At 33.8% G+C, this 27,089-nt stretch overlaps 3 protein-coding genes across 3 annotated transcripts; all 3 read left to right on the forward strand.

The window, feature by feature from the left end:
* The first annotated feature begins 3,394 nt into the window (after window positions 1-3,394).
* Window positions 3,395-6,218, forward strand: LOC125051522 (lipase member H-A-like). Its single transcript, XM_047651898.1, has 5 exons — window positions 3,395-3,435; window positions 4,161-4,347; window positions 4,710-5,104; window positions 5,375-5,708; window positions 5,967-6,218. The coding sequence occupies exons 1-5, from the start codon at window positions 3,399-3,401 to the stop codon at window positions 6,010-6,012; spliced, it is 999 nt and encodes a 332-aa protein (XP_047507854.1). The 5' UTR covers window positions 3,395-3,398; the 3' UTR covers window positions 6,013-6,218.
* Window positions 6,219-13,242: 7,024 nt separating this feature from the next.
* LOC125051251 (lipase member H-A-like) lies at window positions 13,243-16,140 on the forward strand. Its single transcript, XM_047651466.1, has 5 exons — window positions 13,243-13,295; window positions 13,817-14,003; window positions 14,399-14,793; window positions 15,075-15,408; window positions 16,038-16,140. The coding sequence occupies exons 1-5, from the start codon at window positions 13,259-13,261 to the stop codon at window positions 16,081-16,083; spliced, it is 999 nt and encodes a 332-aa protein (XP_047507422.1). The 5' UTR covers window positions 13,243-13,258; the 3' UTR covers window positions 16,084-16,140.
* Window positions 16,141-19,204: 3,064 nt separating this feature from the next.
* LOC125055171 (pancreatic triacylglycerol lipase-like) lies at window positions 19,205-21,819 on the forward strand. Its single transcript, XM_047657463.1, has 5 exons — window positions 19,205-19,298; window positions 19,515-19,713; window positions 19,793-20,187; window positions 20,964-21,300; window positions 21,705-21,819. The coding sequence occupies exons 1-5, from the start codon at window positions 19,262-19,264 to the stop codon at window positions 21,748-21,750; spliced, it is 1,014 nt and encodes a 337-aa protein (XP_047513419.1). The 5' UTR covers window positions 19,205-19,261; the 3' UTR covers window positions 21,751-21,819.
* The last annotated feature ends 5,270 nt before the right edge of the window (window positions 21,820-27,089 follow it).

Consider the following 27,089-nt stretch of genomic DNA (forward strand, 5'->3'; position numbering starts at 1 on the left):
TCTTAATCTTATCGTAATTAAGTTTAATAATTTCAGTATTATTATACATGAATATTGTATATTCAATAAATTTACATATAATAAATAAAAATATACAACAAAGAATTATTTTAGTAATCACAAAGATACTAAAATTTTGTTGAGGCGTGTCAGGTTCAGAATTTGCTACCAGAAATTTAGGCAATTTTCAAAAGAAACAAATGTTAATTCAATGAATTTGAAGACTGTTATTTTTGTCGTTTAACCATTATTTAACTTACCATGTTTCTTAAAGATGATGAATACATCATGATCATCATGAACAAATATGTTCAATTAAATTGTGTCATCATAAATGGTCTAAACAAGAATAAGCATGATTCAAACTTTATATTTTGAACGTGAAAACTCTTTTATTTTCGATGTGATTTCGCGAGATTACTGTTTTATATTATATTTTATACGTTATAAAGTTGTATGTATATTTTAAAATACCAATGTTATTGATAAAACACAATGATAAAAAAAATCATAAAATGGCATATTAATACCTCAATCAAAACGCTAATACGATTGCATTTATCGTATAGTGTTCGTGTTATCAACGATCGGAAAATTTCTACATAAGCCGGAAGTACAATATTCTGGAAGTTGCTTCTTACGTTCTTTACCATTAAAGACTATAATATGTAGGTCTCAAAAAATAAAATAATGATTAAACTACCAGCATTAAAATCGTAAAATAATAAATTAATTTCTTTACCTTTTAACTAGAAAACGGCAGAAAGGAAGTTAGTCCATAATGGATAACATACATACATAGTAAATATAAATAAACATATCCATACTACAAGAGTAAATTATTATGGAATAACTAGCTGACCCGGCAAACGATGTTTTGCCATGTACTTATATTATTTCTAGAAAACATTTTATTAGTTCAATAAAAATAACTATCTACTACAACAAAAAATAAGGGTTGTTCGTAGAGGAGCAAAAATTAAGTGTTGTATGTATTTTTGTATCATAAAAAATAAAAAATATATTTTTTTGGGGTGGACAGTGGACACCCCTTATCACTTAGGGGTTCGAAAGATAGATAGCAGCCGATTCTCAGACTCACTAAATATACATAAAAAATCATAAGAATCGGTCAAGCCGTTTCGGAGGAGTAGCTATGGGAACGAACATTGTGACACGAGAATTTTATATATTAGATTAAAAACGATGTAATGATACAAATTTTTGAAAATTAAAATGACGTCGCTTTTTTAGGAACTACAAAGTTAATCAGTAACAAATAGACACATTAATAAAGAAACACATTTTTTAAATTTTATTATATTATCTATAGAAACTTAATAAAAAACTATCAAAATTGAATAATTTATTTAATGACCGAATGATGTGGAAAAAAACTAAAAGGAATACACACAAATATGATATACACATAATAATGACGAACATTAGATCTTAAGGCTACACCCACAGAGTAAATAATGTTAATAGTTATTTCACAAATCCCGGCCGATTACTGGAAATTCTTATGGAACTGGCTCAGAAAATTCAAAAAAGCTCGTCACGCTCCTCCGTTCCAGCACTAACCCCTATCTCCAGCTTGAACTCGTTTGTTCTTTTTTGTACTACCCTCTAGAGGTTGATCACAAAATCATAAACCTGAAATCAGATGGCGCATCTGGGTGGAATAATGTTCCTGAACGATTTTTAAAACTCACTAGAGGTCTTTTTGTACCTTGTCTATGTCATCTAGGCAACCTGTGTTTTCAAAAAGGGATATTCCCGACAAAACTAAAGGAAGCTATTATTGTACCAGTACTTAAATTTACCTTTATCGCTAAAAAGGCATTGTCAAAAACTACAGGCCAATTTCAATTCTGCCAATCCATGTCCGGGGTCTTAGATTAACAACTTAATATTAGATTACTAAACTACCTTAATAAATTTAATATTCTCTCAAGCTCACAATATGAATTTAGACAAGGAAAATCCATGTGTTCCTTTCCACTTATATTTTCCTCTTAGCGACTCCACATTACTTAGTACTCGTTGAGAATATGGTATCTCTTACTATCCATACCCACACTTTTTCAACCTCACACCTTACGACGCCAATTATCGATTAATCTGTATTTAAAGATGCCCAGAGGTGGATTCTCCACAGAGGAAGCGTGTACCCTCCTCTTTTTAAACGGCACCTTCAATTTTTTTAGGAAATGGGCTCCGGGTGTCTCACTCACCACACATCACGCGAGTACAACAGGATAAACCTATTGCATAACTTCACGCCAGTTTCATGTGAACTGTGGTATTGGCTGCAGCCCGAAAGCAACAGCATGACACTCCTACTAGCAAGGAGAGTGATTGCACTGGTGAAATTACCTCTGTCACAGGTTACTTTACCAATGGGAGTTGGAGTCGTCATGTCCTGACGCCGCTAAACCTGATCTTCAAAACGTAACTACGCCAACTAGTCATTGAATTAAATGATCGAGATACGTTTGTCCCATTAAAATCACTTCCACCTTGTGTATGTCAAATTCCAGTGATAAACTTATTTATCTATGATTACCGACGTAGAAATTGATGTATTATATAAAACCTTTATCGTTGACATCTTATTTTCTACTTATAATTAAATAACAATTAATTTGTATGGAATAATACCGAATGTTAATAAACTTCGATCGATAAAAATATTTTTGTAATTCTTATGTTTCTCACTTGCACTTTCCCATACTTTGTATTTTGTTACAAGGGTTGCCTGAAATAAAGCCGATTTTAGCGAGAAGGCCGTTGCCCTCCTCATAATTTAAGTGTTTTTTGTCTTGTAAATATAACGAACTATCAAATTTTGATGAAGAATCATTATTGAAAAATGCATAATATTGCCAAGATTTATGTACTTTATCGATTAATATTGCGGTTGTTGGAAAATGTTGTTAACTAAAACCATGAAATGGGGTCGTCTGTAGTGAAGATTTTTAATATATTAAAAAAAACTAAAACGAAAATATGAAAGATCAAAATTTAATAATTTATTTAATAACCCAAAACAGTTGTGGAAAATTAGTAAAAGGATTACATATATGAGTAAAACAAAACATAATAAAGACAAACATTAAATCATAAGGCTACACCCAGAGAGTCTGTAAATAAAGTTAATAATTATTTCACAAAACTCGGCCGACTACTGGAAATTCTTCTGGAACTAGCTCAAGAAATTCAACAAAGCTCGTCACGCTCCTCCGTTTCAATAAAGATATTAAAAAAAAACTATTATTGATTATTTATTATCTAAGTAACTCAACTACGTAGATTACAAACGACATGATATGATAGAGTATGATATAAATACCCAAACAGTTACAATTAAAATATTCCCCCGAAGCAGCCTTATAATGAGGGTGTTCGTAGCATTTGCAGGATTTATAGCCTGTGAGTATATTACGCTATTTTCATAACTGTATCAATAAAAAATCTATATAAGTGTATCTAACAATAATTATATACAATTAAGTTGAATTAAGTGCATAAGCTTTCATAGATACTGACTGAGCAGTGTTGGCCTGGTGGCTTCAGCGTACGACTTTCATCCCTGAGGTTCGAACCCCGGCTGTGCACCAATAGAAAATATCGTGATGAAACCGACCTGTCTTAGACCCAAAAAGTTGAAGGGTACAGGGAGCGGTGTATAAATGAAATGAAATGATCATAAAACAGATTCAGAAATCGGAGGCTCAGACCTAACAACGTTGTAGCGCCACTGATTTTTTTTTAGATACTGACTATTTAAGGCATATAATACTATTATAGATTAAAAAACAATGAATTGTTAGTATCTGTTGTTTCGTAAATAAATGTATATGTGCTCAATTATATAATTATAATTCTACGCCGACATAGACACGCCGAGACTTATATATCTTAGGACTAGCTATGCTGCCTCGCTATGCTGCCTGGATATACGCAGGAGGTTTTATTACATCTAGGTGCTCTCTCTTTTTCATAACTTTCATACTCCAATTATACGGACGTTTGCCGTGACGGGAGGCACATTAATTGTATAACGGCGTTACATAAAAAAACGTAAAAAAGACCCAAATATTTTAGTATTTTAGCTATACATAATATATAATCAAATTCTGGTATTTATTTCACAGTATGTGCTGGAACCTCTTATTCTCCAGTGCCAGGAGATAACAGCCTTTATGTAGAAGGTGTAAGCCGTTATATTTGGATGCCGGATGGCGAGGGTGTACCTCACCTGGTCGACTTACATGAACCAGTAGATGAAGATTTTTTCAACTCAAGGAACGGAAACGACAACCAGTACTGGCTGTTTACAAGGTAAATTTAGTTTTTTGGTAAAATATAACTAAAAAAATTTGTTGTAATTAGGCCTTAACAATTTATTCAATTACAAGTACTTGAAACAGTATTTTAAAATAATGTAATTGAATTTTTATAATATTTTAGAAATACCTTACGTTAAGAAGCATAGTATATCATTTTTAATTCATATTTTTTAACGTAATTGTTTTGGTCCATGTAGTTTTTATACAACATTATTGTATAAATAAGGAAATGTGCACTCTGTTTTTTATTGGATTAAATTTTAGACGAGTCATATATTAAATATTAACTATTCTTTATAAGCTAAACTCCACACATATTTTATACTTTAAATAATATATTCATATTGTTTATAGACAAAACCGCAACAGCAGACAAATACTTCAAAATGGAAACGCAAATTCTGTACGCAACTCGAACTACAGAGGAAATCGTCCTACCAAGGTCATCGTTCACGGATGGAGAAATAACGGAAACACTCAAATGAACCCAATGATCACTGAAGCCTTCCTCGCTGTCACGGACTGTAACGTGATTGTCGTAGACTGGAATCGTCTTGCTAGTCAAGGATATAACACTGCTGCAAGAGGAGTGCCAGACGTTGGAAATCATTTGGGGCGCTTTATTCAATTTCTGTTTAACACCGCTGGTGGAAACTGGGACAATCTCCATCTAGTTGGCTTCAGTTTAGGAGCTCATGTTGTTGGTAATGCTGGACGCCAAATCGGCGGTCGTGCTCGCAGAGTGACAGGTACTGCTTTAAATAAAGTTGAAATAAATAAATTCTAAATCCAAATAAGTAATATTTGTTAAGACACAAAAAGATCCGTCAGAATCTGGAACGAGGCAGACACTTGCTGTATCTCATTAATTCGTTTCGACAAACATGTGATCATGCAAACCCAAAAACTATTATTGTATCACCAGATATCAAACCTAGGTCTTCCGTATTAAACTCCACTGTGATTTATTAAGCCACTTAATGTACAGTACAACACAAGTAATGAATTTATTTTTACAGGCTTGGACCCAGCTGGTCCCACCTGGGGTGGAAACAGTCAAGCGCTCAACCGAAACTCTGGTAGATATGTTGAGGCAATCCACACCGATGGACGTTTACTTGGAATCATGGATCCAATAGCACATGCAGACTTCTACCCCAACGGTGGAAGAAATCCCCAACCTGGATGCAATGCCAGCACATGCTCACATGGACGAGCAACTGAATTCTTTGCTGCTACTGTTCAACGCGGTCATCTGGTTGGGCGACTTTGCCCTAATATATGGGAAGCTGAGCTATCCAATTGCCGTGGCAATCAATTACACATGGGTAACGCGAATCTCGGCAAACGCGGGTAAGTTTGATACCAAATCAAATAAAAGTAGTGAAAATATCTTAATAGAGTCAAATTTATTCAGGTTTTATTAAATTATCATCTATTTCTTTTAAAAACACTACACGATATAATGCAAACACTTATTCTCCTAGTTTTATTATTTCGATTGACAATTCTTGCCTATTTATCGTATATGTAAATAAACAAAACCTAATTAATGAAATATCATCCTCAGTATCTTTTTACATTATAGAATTTTTTTTCTTTTTTTTTCAGTAACGGCTTGTACGGTTTGAGGACAGGAGCAAATTGGCCATTCTAATACTAATAACGACTATTTCAACGACGTTTTTATGGAAATTAAATGAAACTAAATTATTTAAAATTTTATTTTTATTGTAAATTGCCTACGCTATAGAAATAAGAAATATAATTAATGAAACAAATGTCATAAGAGGTTATGTAATAATCACATGTTATTGATAAACAAAAGTTTACTGAAAGTTTATCACGACATATTTTATTTTAATTTAACGATTAATATTTTATTTAATCGATTTATAAAATGTTTAATTATTCCAGAGATAAAGATTTATTATTTATTAAATTTTATGATTTCTATCAATAAATGGCACACAAAAACAAATAAAAGTATGAATTATCTATTTATTTAAAATTAAAGAAACCCTATTTCACTTTATTAAGTCATGTATACGATTCTGCCTCTCACACATGTTTGTTTACGAATTTCAATACATTACACCAATTTTTTTTAATACTTAGACGCAACTCCGGCAGCAAAAATCACTTGGAGTTGTTCCAATCAAGGTCTACAGTATCCGAGACACCTACATAATCAGTAAAGACCGGATTATATATGCAACATAAACAGCTTGTTATATCCATGAAAAATGCTTGAAATATGCACGAAAATTGGCAGAATATGCGAAATTAAATGATAAATTTTAGGAATCTCAAAAAAAAAGAGAAAAGTAAGTATTCATTTTTTTTAATTCAAAATCAGCATACAATTAGTAAACTATTTTTTGATAGGCAATAATAGGTACAGTAACATTATATGAATTTAAAATTATTTAAAAATTTTGTATATTAAGTATTGAACAAGTAACAATTTATATGCGTAATAGGTGGAGCGACTTTGAAGTAGGCGAGCGCGATGTTCTTCTGTCTCTTTTATTTTATTATAGTAATTGTCAAAACAAAAGACGCGCGCGGCTACTGTCTGCGTTCCAAAATGCAGTAAAAAAGTCACAATTATTCCTGAATAGCCAAGCCCTTATATTTTGTGACTATTATTAATAACTTATTAAATTTGGTCGCATTTCGAAACGCAGGGTGAGTGAAAAATATTGTAATATGCATTATAACTTGATCTCAGGGCCGATTTACATTATCTTAGTGTTTAGGAGAGTACTTTAGTACAAGTTGAAAGGCAAGTTCTTTAGTGCTTTAGTGCGTTGCGAGTGAACATTTACATTTCTTGCAGTAGAGTATCATTACAGCGCCACAATGAACGCGCAACGACGTCGGCAAATACGCTCTATTCTACGCAAAATACTAACGGTAGTTATGGAACAAATAGAAGACGAGATTTTATTCGATATATATAAACTAAATATGAATAATAAATAAAATAGCTTGTTTTAAGGCAGTGTATGCCGAATAGACCAGTGCAGATAGCCTTCAAAATAAATAAAAAGTGAAAAAAATAATAGTAGGATGAAACTTATTGGAAAAGGAGAATATTATAAAAATTAAAGGAAAAATAATTTACGGGCGATCTGAGGTCGGGAACGGGTAGGGGGGGAGTTTTAAGGGTAAAAAACGGTTTATCTCGATTTCCGGCAAAACTAAAAGTCCTATCGAAGAAAGTTAAATGGCAAAGTTGTAGGTAATAAAAAGATCTAAAACTTTTGTATTCACACATTTTTCACATAACCTCAAAATTTATGTGAAAAATTCAAAAAACCAAGTTTTTGGTTTTTAATTTTTATCTTTTACAAATTTCTTTTTTTTTAACGAAATTTAGTGAAAACTTACCTTTCTATATACCAAATACGCTGTAATTTATTTGATTAAAAATATTTATTTTTTCACCTTATTTTGAATGAATATCGAAAAAACACCCTAATTTTCAATCGAAAATTCACCCGTCAAAATATCAGCTTTTTACAAAAAGTTGGTGTGCTTTCAGTTCGTTGAAATCTCTACTTTCCTATGGTAAAAAAATATATATACATTACCATGGTAAATCTTCTCAGAAAATGCAAAACATCGTATGCAGTAACGCCCAGACCCGTCATACCCTTCCCTACTTCTCTATGAAATACGAAAATTTTAGCCCATCTAAAGGCTAACATTTTTTTTAGGTCACTCAGGTATATATAAGTTATCTTAAAATAGTAATAAATAGGCATCTAATTATAATTTAAAGAAGATTCATAAAGAGAAGTAGGGAAGGGGATGACGGGTCTGGGCGTTACTGCATACGATGTTTTGCATTTTCTGAGAAGATTTACTATGGTAATGTATATATATTTTTTTACCATAGGAAAGTAGCGATTTCAACAAACTGAAAGCACACCAACTTTTTGTAAAAAGCTGATATTTTGACGGGTGAATTTTCGATTGAAAATTAGGGTGTTTTTTCGATATTCATTCAAAATAAGGTGAAAAAATAAATATTTTTAATCAAATAAATTACAGCGTATTTGGTATATAGAAAGGTAAGTTTTCACCAAATTTCGTTAAAAAAAAAGAAATTTGTAAAAGATAAAAATTAAAAACCAATAACTTGGTTTTTTGAATTTTTCACATAAATTTTGAGGTAATGTGAAAAATGTGTGAATACAAAAGTTTTAGATCTTTTTATTACCTACAACTTTGCCACTTAACTTTCTTCGATAGGACTTTTAGTTTTGCCGGAAAGCGAGATAAACCGTTTTTTACCCTTAAAACTCCCCCCCCCCCCCTTCCCCTTCCCGACCTCAGATCGCCCGTAAATTATTTTTCCTTTAATTTTTATAATATTCTCCTGCTTTTCTAATGGGTTTCATCCTACTGTAATTTTTTTTGGTTTCAAAAATTATCGGCACTGGTCTAGAATGCCTAGCCTGTTTGTTTTTGTATAAATTGTTTTTAACGTTCCACAAACATTCGTGAACAACATATTCAGACACAAATTTGATAGTTGTATCTTCCGACCATTTAGCCATCTTTAAAAATCAAAAAACACGAACGCGTTTCACGGGACTTGTGCACTCTCCTAAAGATTTTACTAAATTACGTGTTTACACACAACGAGGGAAGATCTCGGGGGTTGCGCGGGCGCGGGAGGGGTATCACTTGAAACAAAAATAAAAAGCGATTCTATTTTGATTGAACTTGAAAGTGAAGTAGAACCCTACTAAAGAAAGTAGAACCGTACTAAAGCAAGTAGCGTTTACATGTTTCAACTAAAGTACTATCCTAAAGCACTCTGCTAAACACTAAGATAATGTAAATCGGCCCTTAGGTAAAATATGCTATTACCGCTGAGAATGGCTAAAATATGCAAATGCATATGCGTATATGCAAATGCATATAATCCGGTCTCTAATAATCAGTATCATCAAATTCTGGCGACGTTATTCTAAATCCAATCCTGAATTTGACTTAAGCAATTTAATTTTTATAAGAAATATTTTTATGTCATATAGGTACCTACGAATGGCCTAAGCATTAGCCAGCACGTTTATTAAATGTTGTAACAAAGGCTACGGCTGAATATCTTTCAGACTGTTAGTTAAACGACGCCGTTTGACGACATATATGTCATTATTATAACTAATGTTAGGTCACATAACTCATGAATGTCTTTTTCCTTGATGCTAAAAAGACGGTATTCACCGTACGCCTTGCAGGTTTTAATCAAGCTTTTAAATAATGATTGTATCACTCTTTTGTGTAATACACATGTAAGATTAATACATGATAAGTGTAATTCATCAACATGTTACGGGCATGGAACCACATACCTGGGTGATACTGAATCTTATCGTTATTAATTTTAATAAATTGTCAACTCATTCTTATAATTAATATACATGTTTATCCTATAAATTTCGATATGAAAAAAAATACAAGATTATTATTTTTAGTAATCGCGATGATACTAAAATGTTGTTGAGATGTGTCAAGTAAATAATTTGCTACCAGAAACTAATGTTAATTCAAGGTATTTGAAGAATGTAAAGAAGACAATTATTATTTTTGTCGTTTAATTAGTAACGGCTACTAATGAAATCTAGTTTTTATATATTTACTTTACCATAGTTTTAGAGAGATGATTGTGTCTTTCTTAATGGTCTTAATAACAAGAATACTTGGATGATTTCAAACTTTATATTTTGAATGAGATACCGCTATATAACATATATTATAAATAACTTGTGTGTATTTAAAAATACCAACGGTAATTATAGGAAACATTGATAAATAAAATATCAGATTAATCAAAACATCAATCAAAACGCTAATACGATTGCATTTATCGCATTGTGTTCGTGTTATCAAGGATCGCAAAATTTCTACATAAGCTGAAAATACAATATTCTGGAAGTTGCTTCTTACGTTCTTTACCATTAAAGACTATATGTGGGACTCAACAAAAATATAATAATTAAACTTCTACGCATTGAGCCCGTAAAATAATAAATTAATTTATTTTACCTTTTAAATAGAAAACGAAAGGAAGTCCATATATACATAGTAAATATAAACATATCCATACCTACTACAGGAGTATTTTTTATAATTATTATAGAATAATTAAAAACGATATCATGTCCCATACTATATTAATCAAGTACTAATTTAAAAAATAAAGATGATTTTTTTTTAGGAAATGCAAAGTTATTTAGTAACAAATAACTACATTCATAAAGAAACAAATTTCTTAAATTTATTTATAAATATCTATACTAATATAATCTATTTGGCTGACTTAATTAAAGCGCTATCTCTATTGACATAATATGGGACTAAGACCCCACCGCCCGATTCTGCAGCTCTCTGTTTTTTTTATTAAATTAATTTTAATGAATCTTGAGGGAGTATCCAATGGGTAAGCGATAGGTTGCTTAGAAAAAATTAGATGAAACTACTCTCCCATTCATTAAAAACTAATTTAATCAAAAAAACAGATAACTGTAGAATCGAGAAGTGGGATCCTGTTCCAATAGTGCCTGCCAAGAAACTTTCCCATAACTCTCTCCTTCAGATTTAATGTGTTACATACATATTATGACTTCCATATGTAAAAAAATATTTCTTTTATGAAAAGTACACGCCTAATGTAATGGGTAATAAACAGTAGGATTGTATCTTTTTAAGTATGACATTTTGATTAATTTGTGTTATCTCATGTAGGTGGATTTAAAACAATCAGCCAAACAATATATCTCAATCATATTCAATTTGGCAGTTTCTTACGTAACATCATAGCATTCGTACAATTTGAAAGCTTTACACTGTCGCTTATAAATAAATTTATACCAACTCTTATCATGTGTAATACAGTTATTATTTTTATTACTCTGTTTGAAGATTCACCATATATTTTGTTTGAACAACAATCTTGTTATTAGACGCAGGGGATATAGCAACGCAAGTTGGTGACTAATATCATTGTCGTGGATAGGGGTAACGCAGCATCATGGCACTACACTCCACCTTACATTACTTCAATCCGAGCAATACGCCAGGAGGCGTTAACCAATTTCTTGGCCAGCACTTGCAGAGATTATTTGGTAACTTCGGTGGCAGCTGGGGAAATCTTCACCTTTTTGGCTTCAGTCCTGGGGATCATATTGTTGAGAATGCTTGTCGTACTATCGGAGGAGTTGCTAGACGTATAACCGGTAACTTTTATTTTAAAATCACAATTTTCCTAAATATATGTTTATCGTCCTACATACTATTTATTTGTTTATTGCCTTAATATTAAAAACATTAGGTACACACGATTTATATATTATATATATATATATTATTTTATTTCTCGTTTACTGCCTTTTGCTTTGTCATCCATCCACGTGTTCCTTTCACCACTTATCTTTTCTTCTAAGCGACTCCATATAACTTAGTACTCGTTGAGACTAAAGCAACTCTATTGGCAGTGGAAGTTTCTGAATGATAGTAACGCGTGTTTTTTTTCCGTAATTCAGACGAACAATGATTTGGATAAGCTGCTGCATTAGATTGATTTAAATAAACTCCACTATAATTATGACAAATTCGAAGTGAGTTTTCGTGCCTAGTGACTCCGAATTAAATACTCTGAGACTATAGCATAGTAGTTATTAAATTATTAGGCATGTTGGCAAAGTTCTCAACCTGGTGTTTTGTTTGTTCCAGTTCTCTCATTTGCGGAGCATACCATTACAGCATTTTGGAGGTTAGGGGTTGTCCTGTAGAATTCAGCTAGTCTCTCGGACATAGCCACTAGGGTGATGTATTGTCAAGGAAGGTATTATAGGGTAATGATTCAAAGGGTGCAAAAGAAGTTCCTTAGAAATGTATGTAAAAGAACCCTAGTAAGTTCTTGATGGGTGTTTTAGGGTATGCTTTACTAGAACTTCGTAGGTTCTGCCGGAAACATAACATTTTTGCTGTGGATTCGACTCGCACTGTCCAGCGTCAACAAGCTCCCATTCCCGCGAAGAGCGACCTATTTGTGAAGCGTATGACGATATTATACTATGATTAAAGAGTATAATACTTAGAGAGGATTAATGAATAGCAAAAGGTTTTTTTGTGGATTTTGAAATGGTGGCTTAGTTATATAATAGTTTTATAAAAAAATTTGGTTGAAATTTGGCCATGTATGGCTGTATAAAAATAAATCTCTTATCGTCCATAACCATACCCATACTTTTTCAACCTGAAACCTCTGGTTCTCCACAGCGGAAGCATGTGGGTACCCACTGGAGCATTCTCTTTTTAAAGTGCACCTTCAAACTTTTTAGGATGGGAAATGGGCTACGGGAGTCTCACTCACCACAAGAATCGCTAGTACAGGATAAACCAATTGCAACACTCCACGCCAGTTTTCTGTGAAAGTGGTACTGCCCCGGTCAGGCCTGCCCATTTGGCTGAAGCCCCAAAGCAACAGTGTAGCGCTCCCACTATCAAGGGGACTGATTGCACTGGTGAAATTGGTTATTTCACCAGTCGATGCGATCTGCGTCGATTAACTTAAAAACTATTAGTTGCGGGTTCGCTGACGAATAAAGTCACAGTTTTTGAGAAAACGCAACTAACAACGCAGTACATCTATTTAAATAAGAATAAAATGTTAAAACTAATTAAAACCTTCACGTGGGGTCTGTGGTGAATGTTTTTAAGATATTATTAAATCGCAATTACATTTTTATAAAAAACTCATTCATTATTGATTATCTAAGTAACTCAATTACACAGATACAAAGAAGATATGATATGATAGAGTATATCATATAAATACCAAAACAGTTACAATGAAAATATTCCCCCGAAGCAGCCTTATCATGAGGGTGTTCGTAGTATTTGCAGGATTTATAGCCAGTGAGTATAAATGCTATTTCAATAAGAAGTCGATATAATTGTAACAATAATTATATACAATTAATTTGCATTAAGTGTACCTATAAGCTTGTATAGATAGCAAGTACATTGTAGGCGAATATAAGTCAAATGTAGTATGTGTGGGTAATGTGTAATGAAGTCAAATGTAGTACACATAGATTGATATTAAAAAGCAATAAATTGTCAACAAACATCTGTTGTTTCGTAAATAAATTTGAAACTATGTTTTCTATGCCGACATAGCCACGGCGACTTATATATCTTAGGAATGCTACCTGACTATGCGCAGGAGATTTTATTATATACACGTGCGTTCTCTTTTCCATAACTTTCATCCTCCAATTAAAAGGACGTTTGCCGTTACGGTAGGCACGTTTATTGTATAATGGCGTTACATAAATACCACCGAACAAAATAGCGTTAAAAAGACCCAAATATTTTAGTGATAACATATTTTTCGCTATAAATAATATATATTAAAATTCTGGTTTATTTCACAGTCTGTGCTGGAACCTCTTATTCTCCAGTGCCAGGAGATAACAGCCTTTATGTAGAAGGTGTAAGCCGTTATATTTGGATGCCGGATGGCGAGGGTGTACCTCACCTGGTCGACTTACATGAACCAGTAGATGAAGATTTTTTCAATTCAAGGAACGGAAACGACAACCAGTACTGGCTGTTTACAAGGTATTTTGTTTTTGTTAGAAAATATGGAACAAGATGGGTCGTAATTTATATAAGATTAAGTTGAAACATGCCTTAACAAATTATTCAAATACGAGTACTTGATAGATAATTTTTACAATATTTTAAAGATAATTTATCTAAATAAGCATCCAAAAGATGACGGTAAATATAAGTACAAATTGATGTCAATGGTTGTGAATACGAGAAAAATTTATCGTTAATGTTTTGGTACATTCATTTTTTATTGTTGTTCAGTAGGAAATGTGCTCTATGTTTTTCATTGGTTAAAATTTTGACAAGTCATATATGCAATAACAAAGCTGTTCTTTAACTCTTCTATATAAGCTAAACTGCACTCATATTTTATACTTTAAATATATACATGTTGTTTATAGACAAAACCGAAACAGCAGACAAATACTTCAAAATGGAAACGCTAACTCTGTACGCAACTCGAACTACAGAGGAAATCGTCCTACCAAGGTCATCGTTCACGGATGGAGAAATAACGGAAACACTCACATGAACCCAATGATCACTGAAGCCTTCCTCGCTGTCACGGACTGTAACGTGATTGTCGTTGACTGGAATCGTCTTGCTAGTCAAGGATATAACACTGCTGCAAGAGGAGCGCCAGATGTTGGAAATCATCTGGGTCGCTTTATTCAATTTCTGTTTAACACCGCTGGTGGAAACTGGAACGATCTCCATCTAGTTGGCTTTAGTTTGGGAGCTCATATTGTTGGTAATGCTGGACGCCAGATCGGCGGTCGTGCTCGCAGAGTGACAGGTACTGCATTAATTTAATATAGAATTATATAAATCCTTATCAGTAATATTTTTTGATACGTTTACACAGGAAAAAGACCAGTTACAGCGTAATCTGAAATATGGCAGACACCTTTCTGCTGTATCTGATTCATTCGTTTCGGCAAACAAGTGATCATCCAATCCAAAATCCATTATTGTATCACCAGATATCAAACCTACTGCTTCCGTATTAAACTCCACTGTGAATTATTAAGCCACTTAATTTACAGTACAACACAAGTAATTAATTTATTTTTACAGGCTTGGACCCAGCTGGTCCTACCTGGGGTGGAAACAGTCAAGCGCTAAACCGAAACTCTGGTAGATATGTCGAGGCAATCCACACCGATGGACGTATACTTGGTATCATGGATCCTATAGCACATGCAGACTTTTACCCCAACGGTGGAAGAAATCCTCAACCTGGATGCAGTATCAGCACATGCTCACATGGACGAGCAACTGAATTCTTTGCTGCTACTGTTCAACGCGGTCATCTGGTTGGGCGACTATGCTCTAATATATCGGACGCTGAAAGGTCTAATTGTAATGGCAGGCAATTACACATGGGTAACGCGAATCTCGGCAAACAGGGGTAAGTTTAATACCAAAGTGACGAGGTAGATTTTGATAAAATATCTTGATAGAATCAAATTTATTCAGGTGTAATTCAATTGCCAATTATTTGTTTTAAGAACAATGGTCAACGATAAGATGAAGTCACATATTCTCCCAATTTTATAACTTTGATTAACTCTTCTTGCCTATTTATAGCATTAGTAAATTAAAAAAAAAACGTGTGGCACTCGGGGACTGCCGCGGTAAAGCTATTGCATAGCTTTTTTATTACCTTATGCAATTATAATTATTTATTATTTTTTATTCATGCAGTATTTTCTTTGATATTAATTCAATCTACCACTCTACCAGACTCAGACTAACACGCCTATATAGTCTGTCTCACTCTAACGCGTACCGGCTGCACCGGCCGCGCTTACGCTACGTCACCGATCTTGTCAGAGAGATGTGAATACAGTATGCGTTCTGTCCCGCTCTATCGCGTATGGCCGCACCTATATTACGTCATCGTGCGTTAGGTTTTTTCGTTATGGAATTTCTTGAATTGGTCGCGCTAAAAGCCCGCGATAAAAGCTATGCAATAGCTTAAAACCCTAATAAATCCTTAGTATCGTTTTACATTATAGACTTTATTTATCTTTTCAGTAACGGCTTATACGGTTTAAGGACTGGAGCAAGCTGGCCCTTCTAATACTAATAAGGACAAGGATGATTTTATCGACATTAAATGCAACTCAAATATTTAAAATTGAATTTTTATTTTATTAAACACGAAAGAATGAAATAATGAATGAAATGAAAGTTTATCACGACATAGTTTAGGGAATAATATTTTATTTAATCGATATCGATTAAATTTAATTATATGATTGTGACGTCGTGTAATTATCCTAGGCTTAAGATTTATTATTTATAAATGTTATCAAATATTGATTTGCTTTCTACCATATCATTGCAAGTCCAGTCAAGTTAGTACAAATTAAAATATTCCTAGAATATTATTACAAATAATTTCAGAGAGCAGTTTTATTAATATAAATGGGTATTGGTACTAAACAAATAGGTTCCTATGACTTCGTCGCTGAATTAACATAGTAATACGGCTCAGTGAAAAAAGCACCAAGGTCAGGCTTGCCCAGTTATCCCTGGTTACCAGGCACCTACATAAATCTCTAATTATAGTTTATTAACCATGGCACAGGATGTTGAACTCCTAAGGGAACAAAATAAAAGTTTAAGGAATGATAGGGATTCCGTTTATTGTTTTCTATCTGCTCTCTAGATTTTGTGCTTGTCCAAAAGAGACGTTGCAAACAAATCCACCTACCTAAAATCCTGTTCCATCAAGGGATATAAAACACCCTATTCGGTCGCTTGGCATCGTTGCGTTGGTTGCTAGGAGAATGCAACATATGTGATACACAGATACGTACAATAATTTATACATTTTAAAGACTAATATATAATAAAAATAACCAGGGGTCATGATAAGATATAATGATAAAAATAATAAATTCGCAGCTTTATACCAAAATCAAAACGCTAATACGATTATATTTATCGCAATTTTTCTGTCTTATCAACGATTGTTAAAAAAAATCCATAAGTAGAATATTCTCGAACTTGCTACGTGCATACTTCACCATTAAAGACTACCTATTTGTGGAATTAAAAAAATTAAAACACATTAATATCGTAAAATTATAAAATAACTTATCAGGATTTCTTTTTGTGACTCTACAGGTTAGATAGAAAACGAAACTAAGATATGTTAGTTTATTCCTACAAACAACGATTAAGAAATAATTGTTTTAATACAATTATTTCACAATCGTTTCACAAGATGTGTCGGTCATACATAACTTAAATTTTAACACAGACCATAGAATGATTCGAGCTACACTGACAGGGATACGCCCTAAAAAAACAAGACGATTTCATAATAAATACGCAGTTATTCAATACAAAGGCGAACCAGAAGTCCTACTTAATAATTTACAAATATCAATAGACAGTAAAGAAGGCGTATCAATACAATAAAAATACAACAAACTACTAAACCAACTAAAAACTGTACCTAGAAAAGTAAACACAAACAGCAAGAAGCGAGTCTCACCCAAAAGCAAAAAACTACTACAGAAACGTAAGGAACTACTACAAGAAAAGAAAACTAATGACAACCGCAGAAAAATCGCAGAAATAAGCAAAAGCATAAGCAAAAAACTACGGAACGAAAGAAAAACGAAACGATTTAATACTATGAAGAATTATATAGAAAAAACCGGAGGAATAAAAAAGGCACTGAAAGAACTAAATCGAAAAAAGGATTGGATACTAAATATAAAAAAGAAGGATGGTAAAATAACAGAGAAGAGACCCGAGATACCAAAAGCTGCTACATAATTTTATCGAAATTTATATCAAAGTCAAAAGCTGGGACAAGTGGTAAGAGAATATGATGCATCTACCGATGAAGAGGAATTACCTGAAATACTAAAAGAAGAAACCACAACAGCAATTAGTACACAAAAGAACGATAAAGCTGATCAGACAAATGAAATACTGAAAATTACATCACCAGTTATTGGTCCGATGCTTAAATACATATATTTAACGAAATTATAAAAACGGAAAATATTCCAGAGGATTGGACTAAATCTACAATAATATTATTACACAAAAAAGGTGGGATGCACTAAAAATACAGGGTGTACAAACAAAATACATACGATTACTTCGTAATGCATACACCAAGAGTACCGCGCAAGTCAAGTTAGAAGATATAGGCGAAGAATTCCCTATCATGAGAGGTGTACGCCAAGGAGACCCTATCTCACCCAAATTATTTTCTGCCGTTTTGGAAATAATATTTAGGAACCTAGACTGGACAAATGAGGGACTAAACATAAACGGTGAAAACTTGAGCCATCTACGCTATGCAGACGACTTAATAATATTCTCGGAAAATTCAAGATCACTAGAAATGATGCTGCAACAACTAGCAGATGTAAGTGACAAAGCTGGACTATCGATGAATTTAAATAAAACAAAAGTCATGACAAACTCATCACAAACAGACACGATAAAAGTAAATAATGAGCAAATAGAGTACGTACAGGAATATGTACACTTAGGACAGCTAATATCTACTGAAGGCTGCATGGAAAAAGAGATTGAAAGAAGATTACCAATACTTGGAAAAGGTATTGGTCACTCAGTGAAGTGATGAAGAACAAAGATATGCCTATGAAAGAAAAGAGGGAGGTATATAATATGTGCATTTACAGAACATCTAGCAAATAAAATTAAAGTTTGTCAAAACAGCATAGAAAGAAGTACAATAGGTGTCAAAAGAAAAGACCGAGAAAAATTAATAGACATCAAAAGTAAAACTAAGTTTCAGAATGCATACACAACATACAAACAGCTGAAGTAGAGGTGGACAGGACATATGATGAGAGAAAAGCAAGAAAAGTGGACAAAACTAATCACAGAATGGTACCCTTTAGACGGAAAGAGACATAGAGGAAGACAGGCTAAGAGATGGGAGGATGACATTAAGAAAAGGTGAAATGGTGGGAGCTTGTAGTTTATTGTTTATCAGAATGCCAAATCATAAAATGACTGCTTCACGACTGATTTGAGAGCGACCGCCGATGCGAAAACCGCTGTGTGAGTTCGAAAAGTGAGTTACAGAATCGCAGGGCTGGTGTCATTTATCGGACAATGCTAAAACGAAGTAATAGTACTAATAAACGATAAAATTGCAAATCTGATAAGATATGCTTACTTAATTACGTAGATTGTAATTTTCTATAAATATAACAGATCCCCCAAAAGTTAAAATTTATATTGACTTCTCGATCGTCATGAGGCTGTTTGTAGCGTTATCTGTTTATGTAGCATGTGAGTCAACTAATTTTCTAACATTCACAATAAATCATTAATTCTCATTATACATTAAACTCAAAATACATCACATTTTATTAAAAATTTGAATTTTTATTATCTTTTATGTTAGAAAACTAGATTGTATTCCGATACCTATATTAATATCGATCTTTGTAAAAACATCTATTAAGGCTTGTTTGTAACTTTAATTTGTATATTGTGTATTTTTAGTATGTACTGGTAGTGCGATCCCAAACTCGGATCAGTATCCGCCTGTACCAGGGGACAACAGTCACTATGTAGAAGGAGTGAGTCGCTATATATGGATGCCCGATGGAGACAACAAGATTCATCTGGTAGATCTTAAAGCTACCAGCAAAGACGCTCAATTGTTTAATGGATTCAATAACCGATACTGGCTATACACAAGGTCAGATTTATTTATATAGAAATGGACGTATAGTTTGAAGAAATCTTAAAAAAACGTAAACAATAATTTTTATTTTTAGACGTAATCCAACGAACCATCAGGTTCTGACGGTCAACGACGATAATTCCGTACGCAACTCAAACTATAACGGAAACTTACCAACTAAGGTTGTGGTCCACGGATGGAACAGCAAAGGCAGTTCATCAATGAACCCAATGATTCGTGATGCTTTCCTTCGAGTTGGCGACTATAACGTTATTGTCGTCGACTGGAGAAGAGCCGCAGCTGGAGTTTACTCAACATCAGTACAATCAGTTCCTGGAATTGGTCATCATCTTGGTCATTTTCTGAACTGGTTGATCTCCAGACACGGTGGTAACTGGAACAACGTGCATCTTGTTGGCTTCAGTCTAGGGGCTCATGTTGTTGGAAACGCTGGTCGCACCGTTAATGGACGTGTTGGACGTATAACTGGTACGGAACTATTTGTTACTATTTAAAGTTAAAGGTAATAATCTCTATTGAGCCTAGCATTTATACAGAAGTTTATTTCACTCTATATGAATGATATTTAGGCAATGTTTACCAAATATACCGTATTTACAATTTTATTAACCTACATAGTAACTATTAGAAAAATTAATATAATTTTTTTAAACAAATTTCATAACTTTGGTCCCTGTGGCAGTGTACTTGTAACGCTGACAGCATTTCATCGCTGTATTGCGATACTCATTCGTTAAGCGAGGAAAGCACCAGCTCTGGGGGCATCGGTACTATCTGCGCCAACTTTAATCTTGAATTAGCTCTTGTCCACTTGAACCCCACGGTCCAAGTCTCTACTCCAAAGGGAATTAAATCGAAGTTGGAGGAAAGACTCTTATATTTGAGCCGTTTATTATTTTCCGTCTGCTCTGCGGCTACCCCAGCTTTATTGTCCGAGGGACATGATATTAGTAAATTGAATAATGGAAATATTCTTGTAGAAGTTCCTCAGCACTTTCTGTCCACCTATGTTTAAAAAAAAAATGTTTATATATTAAGGAACATCAGATACATGTATCACTTATTCCACGTCATTAAATCTGCTGTAATACCCTTTCTCTGCTTTCATAGCTGTAATATCCTAATGGGTCGAACGGCAATTTCTTTACGCTTTGTAACTTTTCTTGTCAAAATAATAACAGCATACAATAGCCCCTCACTGTACGATGACTCAATTTAGATACTATCCTATTATCTTCTTTCAGGATTAGATCCCGCAGGTCCTCAATGGGGACCGAGGAATTCAAATACCCTAAGCAGAAACGATGGACGTTACGTAGAAACCATTCACACTGATGGCGGTAAACTGGGTATCTTTGATGTTATTGCTGACGCTGATTTTTACCCAAATGGTGGTAGACATAGACAGCCTGGGTGCGCATTAAGTCCGTGCTCTCACAGTCGTTCCTACGAATTTTTTGCTGCTAGCGTAACCCATGACCATTTTGTTGGAAGACAATGTAACAATCTTAACGAAGCACGCAACCAACGGTGTAATGGAAGGCAGCATAAGATGGGAAATGCTCAATTAAACAAAAGCGGGTAAGTTAAAATGCATATCATATAATTCGACTTTGGGTCCTTCAATAAAAGAGCGTACCAATTCTTGAAAGGCCGGCAACGGACTTGCGGCCTACTGGCAATGGAGTGTCGGAATGGCATGGGTGGCGGATTCACTTATAAAAAAAATACAATTGAAATTTTAATTCATGATATTGTTCTATTGTACAAAATGACAGAACATTTCTATAAATTGGTCAGGGTGGGGAGAATGTAAAATGAAAGATTTAAGACCAAAGTCAACGTTGTATTATTAATCGAACGGGCCTTAAATTTTCAACCGTTAATGTAAGTGTAATTAGTCGTAGTAGTCTCATGAAGTACCTAAAAGTAACACGGTAATTGATATCTAACACAATTTCAAATTATATTTATTCCTTTTTCAGAAGTGGCCTGTATGGATTAACTACAGGTTCAAAACATCCATTCTAAAACAAAGGACCAGTAGACACAACGAACGTTTAAAAATATTTCAATGTTAATAAAGATTTTCTATATATATATCGTGTTGGTTTTCTTTCGAGTGATCTTTTTAATGTTTTATACATATAATTAAAATATTATAGATAGAACTTATTCACATCAAAAATTATAAAACTCGGCCAATATATGCATTTTTCATTATAATGTATGTATTGTCCTATTAATTGACGATATTAATTAAAATGAGTTACCGAAAACTGGATTTTCCAAATAAGTAGTTAAATTTCTTTATTATTCATTTAATACTTCGTAACATAATAATATGTACGCTTCAAAAACTCAAAAAGTTCAGCACCGGTCGAGCTGAAATTCTAGCATGATATACGTATATAATGCGCATCAATGATTGTTTTTATCTTTTTTTTTTCATTATAAGTATATATTTCCATAAGTATTGCAAAATTAAACTTATATGAACTGTTTTCTTTGTTTTGTTTCTTATCTCTCAACTATTCAATCACAATGTGCCACAGCGAAGCGTGGTAGAAAAAAGCTAGTTAATTATAAAATTGGTAACCCTTTTTTAAAATACAGCTTGACAGTTTAGTTGTTAAATATGTAATTAATATTTTTCTTCGCTTAAAATAGTTTAATAATTTAATCGAAATTTTAAGTCTGAGTGAGTATTTGTTAAAGGGCTTACTTATGTTTAAACTTCTTTGTTGAAGTAATTTTTAGTTTACATATTGTCTGAGCAGTATTGGCCAATAGGTAAATAACAAGTCGTAGGTTCGAAATCCGGCTGTGCACCAATGGGCTTTCTGTCTATGTGGTCATTTAACCGTCGTTCGGGTAACGATTTAAAAATACGTCGCCCAAATTGGTTAGTAAATAAAAATTAATAGTGCTATAAAACAATTACCTCGAAAATATAGCCAAGTTTCCAAAAACTCCAAATAAAATAAATGCAGAAGCACATTCACGTAAACTTGAAAGTAACGGATTGAATGTGTCAGTGTAATTTCTGTCGAAATCTACATTCATAATAGCGGTTTGCATTTTGTTTCACATGGTTATTAACACGCTGCTTGAAATATTACAATAATTTATAGAAAAGTATTAAATGTACGTTTCGTTTAACGAATTTTGAAGTTATACTTCTTGTTGGTGACGAGGCGAAGAATTAAAAGACTATTTTCGAAAAAGTGTGCAGCTGCGGAAGCAGTGTCGAGCGGCATGTAGTGTGGTCAGTGACCTCAGGCGAATGAACGAGACGAAAACACACCACACGCTCGCCCGGCCCCCGCCCCCCGCAGTTGCATCACACTATTTATTAACAAACTAAACAAAACTACAATTTCATCGTGCACACTTCTTTAGCCGCGATATGAACAATTGATGAGAGTGAAATTTTACAATGCGCGCGCGCGAAGATGCTACGGCATTGGACATAATTTAAAAACAACATTAATATAAGAGATTAATAATAAATATTTATTTATTTAATTTTTCAAATGTAAACTGAACTTTATTGACTATAATGACTCCTTTTCCAGTCTTTGATAATTTAACTGTAATTAATTATTTGCATGCAATCAAAAACTATCTTTAATAATGCCAAAGAAGTATAACTTCTTACGCGGGTACATAAGTACACGCACCCTTTTATTTATACTTGGTCGCAACTCCGGCAGTCAAAATTACTTGGAGGGGTTCCAATCTAGGTCCCCCAAGATACCTACATAATCAGTATCATGAAATTCATGTAACGTATTTCTAAATCCAACCCCTCGTTCGTATGGTCGACGAAAAATGGTGATGAAACAGGGGTGCCTTAGACCCAAAAATTCGACGATGTGTGTATTCGACAGGCACAGAAGGTAGATCATCTTGGCCTATAAGAAAGCAAAAGATCACGTATCAAATTCAAATTCAAATTCAAAAATCATTTATTCACGTAGGTAACACAATGTACACTTGTGATTCGTCATTAAAGAAATAAATATTAATGCTTCTAATTTTACATTTACTGCCAGTTCTCAAATCAAGGGCGTAGAACGGAAGAGAAGAACTGGCAATAAACTCTCCGCCACTCTTTTTAATCGCCATGTTTTTTTTTTTTTTTTTTTTACACAACGTTTGTAAGGAGCTGCAACCATTACACCATGTTCCACATGACATTTTAAGTAATTAATAATAAGAACATAAATAAAAAACAAAGACTTGTCCCCTATCAGCAGGAGGCATGGTGAAATAGGAGCACGCACTTACATTCTCGTGGGAACAACACGCAAACACATAGTCGAAATAATTAACATCACCGCATACACGAATTCAAGTACGACCAGTCACCACAAGCAGCACCCGTTCACGAGTATGACGCATGGCCAGCCATCGGCCCCCTCGCCATATTTTAGGGAGAGAGACAACCCGACGCATGGACGCCGCCACAAGCAATGACATTTAAGCGAGCATGACGATCCTTGAAATGTGGACTTGGCTACATAAGAAAATAATAATAATACTGAAATAATTGGATACCACATGGATCACGGTTTGTTCCCACTTTACATTAAAACAGTCGTGGATGTTGACGATCGCCCCAGAGTCTGGAAATGCAGCCGAGAGATTCAGTCGTGTTACCTATAATATATACTGGAGCAACTCATATCCAAGCACTAGGATCGTTTAAATATTCATTTATATTATAATAAGCCTTAGCAAGCAGTTTTACTTTAATGTACGATTTAAATTTATTTATTGACAACGCTTGTATCTCACTAGGGATTTTGTTGAAAAAACGTATACAATTGCCTTGGAAAGAATTACTCGTTTTATGCAGCCTTCTGGTTGGTGCGCTAATTTTGTCTTTATTACGAGTACTATAATTATGGAAGCTACTATTCTTTTTAAAGATATCTATATTTTTCCGCACATATAAAATATTCTCATAAATGTATTGACTTGCCAGAGTCAAAATATGTAATTCCTTAAATTTGCTTCGGACCGACTCCCGTGGGGACAACCCACAGATCGCTCTTATAGCCCGCTTTTGCACTACAAATATCGATTTAATGTCAGCTGCATTACCCCACAAAATAACACCATATGACATTATACTATGAAAATAGCTGAAATAAACAAGCTTTGCTGTGTTCTCATCCGTAAGATCGCGTATCTTTTTAACTGCGAACGCTGCGGAACTTAGCCTATTCGAAAGACCTTCTATGTGTCGGCCCCACTGGAGTTTACTATCTAAAGTAATTCCCAAGAACACCGCATTATCAACAAAGTCTATTTCCTCGTCTTTAATTATTATTTGAGAATGACTACTTTTTACATTTGTAGTTACAAATTTAACACATTTTGTCTTCTTTTCGTTTAACTTAAGATTATTTGTATTAAACCAGTGAACTACACTGGAGATGGCACTGTTTACGTTATCAAGTGATGGATTTTGTCGTTTCACTTTAAATAAAAGCGAAGTGTCATCAGCAAACAGTACTATCTCGTGAAGCTCCTTTACAAGAAATGGCAGGTCATTTATATAGACAAGGAATAAGAAGGGACCAAGTATGGAGCCCTGCGGTACTCCCATAGTAACAGAGGATCCCTGTGATATAGCTCCATTTACATTTACCTTTTGAATTCTATCGCTCAGGTATGATTCCACAAGATTTAGCGCCCTTTCGCCAATGCCATAGTGTTGAAGTTTCTTGATTAGGATTTCGTGATGGACACAGTCAAAAGCCTTTGATAAGTCGCAAAAAACTCCAATGGCATCATGAGAACTTTCCCAAGCATTTAAAATCTCGGAAATTAATTGAATGCCAGCATCTGCTGTGGAGCGACCTCTTGTAAAACCATACTGCTGGCTATGCATAATTTTATTATTATTAAAATGTGTCAATAATTGTTCAAGAATGATTTTTTCAAAGATTTTACTCAAAGCTGGCAGCACAGATATGGGTCTAAAATTTGTGGGGTCCGAAGTGCTGCCCGTTTTGAATAACGGTGTGATTTTACTTATCTTCATCTGGTCTGGAAAGACTCCACAATCTATACATTCATTAAATATTATAGCCAACTCTGAACTGATAGTATTGATTACTGATTGTAAAATGAAAACAGATACACCCCAAAGATCTTTAGTTTTTTTTATTTTTAGCTGTTTAAATGTTTTTATAATGTCATTGCAGCTAATGCGGCTAAATACAAACTTATGATTGCATACAGGAACATTCTTTTTCAATAATAAAAGGGCGGCTGATGGTGAAGAATTTAAAACGTTGGTTGTATTTAAAGGAATGTTAGTAAAAAACTCTTCAAATGCAGAGGCTACTTCGAGGTCGGAACTAATTACTTTGCCGTTTATGTTCACTTTGAATTCAGTATCCTTTCTGGAGGTTCTTCCAGTCTCCTCGTTTATAATTTTCCAAGTAGCCTTTATCTTATCAGAGCTATTGTTTATTCTAAGACTTAAGTGTTTCGCCTTAGCGATTCTACATTCTTGCCTAAAACTTTTTGAGAATATCCTAACATAAGTTTTAAATTCTTCACTGTCATTATACTGTTTTTCATCATACAACTCATACAATTTTAGCCTTTTTTTGTGTAGCTCCGGAGTTGCCCAGTCACAAAAGGTAGGTTTCTCCGAGACCAAAAAAGTCTTTGGAGGGAACACATTTTTGAATTCACCAATAAATGAATCAAAGAATGTGCTATATAGATTATTAGGGCATTGGTTACTACGCAAAAATGGCATTTTAAATATCAAATTTTTCCTAAATCTATCTAACCGATCCTCTGTTATAGGAATTGTGCATATTTTCTTTTTTTGATCTTTACTTTTTAGTATTTCAAATTCAAACAATTGACCAGAGTGGTCAGATGTAAGTTTGTTGATAATACAGGCGTTGAGAGGAACTATATTACTATAGATATTGTCAATACATGTTGCCGTGGTGGCTGTTACCCTAGTTGGTACAATAAAAGTATTAATTAAATTATATGATTTAAACAGATTTAGCAAACGTTTACTTGAACTACAGTTGTCAAGCAAATTTACATTAAAGTCTCCACTAACGATCAATTTTTTCTTGGATTTTTGCAATTTGTACAGAACCTGCTCCAATATTTTTTCTAAACTATCATATTGAGCTGAAGGAGGGCTATACAAACTAACAATGATAAATTGCTCCAGCTCCACACAAGATACTTCTATAAGGCGTTCCACAGAGAGGCTCACTATGTCCTTCCTTTCTTTAAATTTTATTTTTTTACTAAGCAATATTAATGAGCCACCGTGTATTGCATTTCCTCTGCAGAACGAACTACCAATCTGATGA

Source organism: Pieris napi, chromosome 1, assembly GCF_905475465.1.
Source record: "Pieris napi chromosome 1, ilPieNapi1.2, whole genome shotgun sequence".
Taxonomy (NCBI): domain Eukaryota; kingdom Metazoa; phylum Arthropoda; class Insecta; order Lepidoptera; family Pieridae; genus Pieris; species Pieris napi.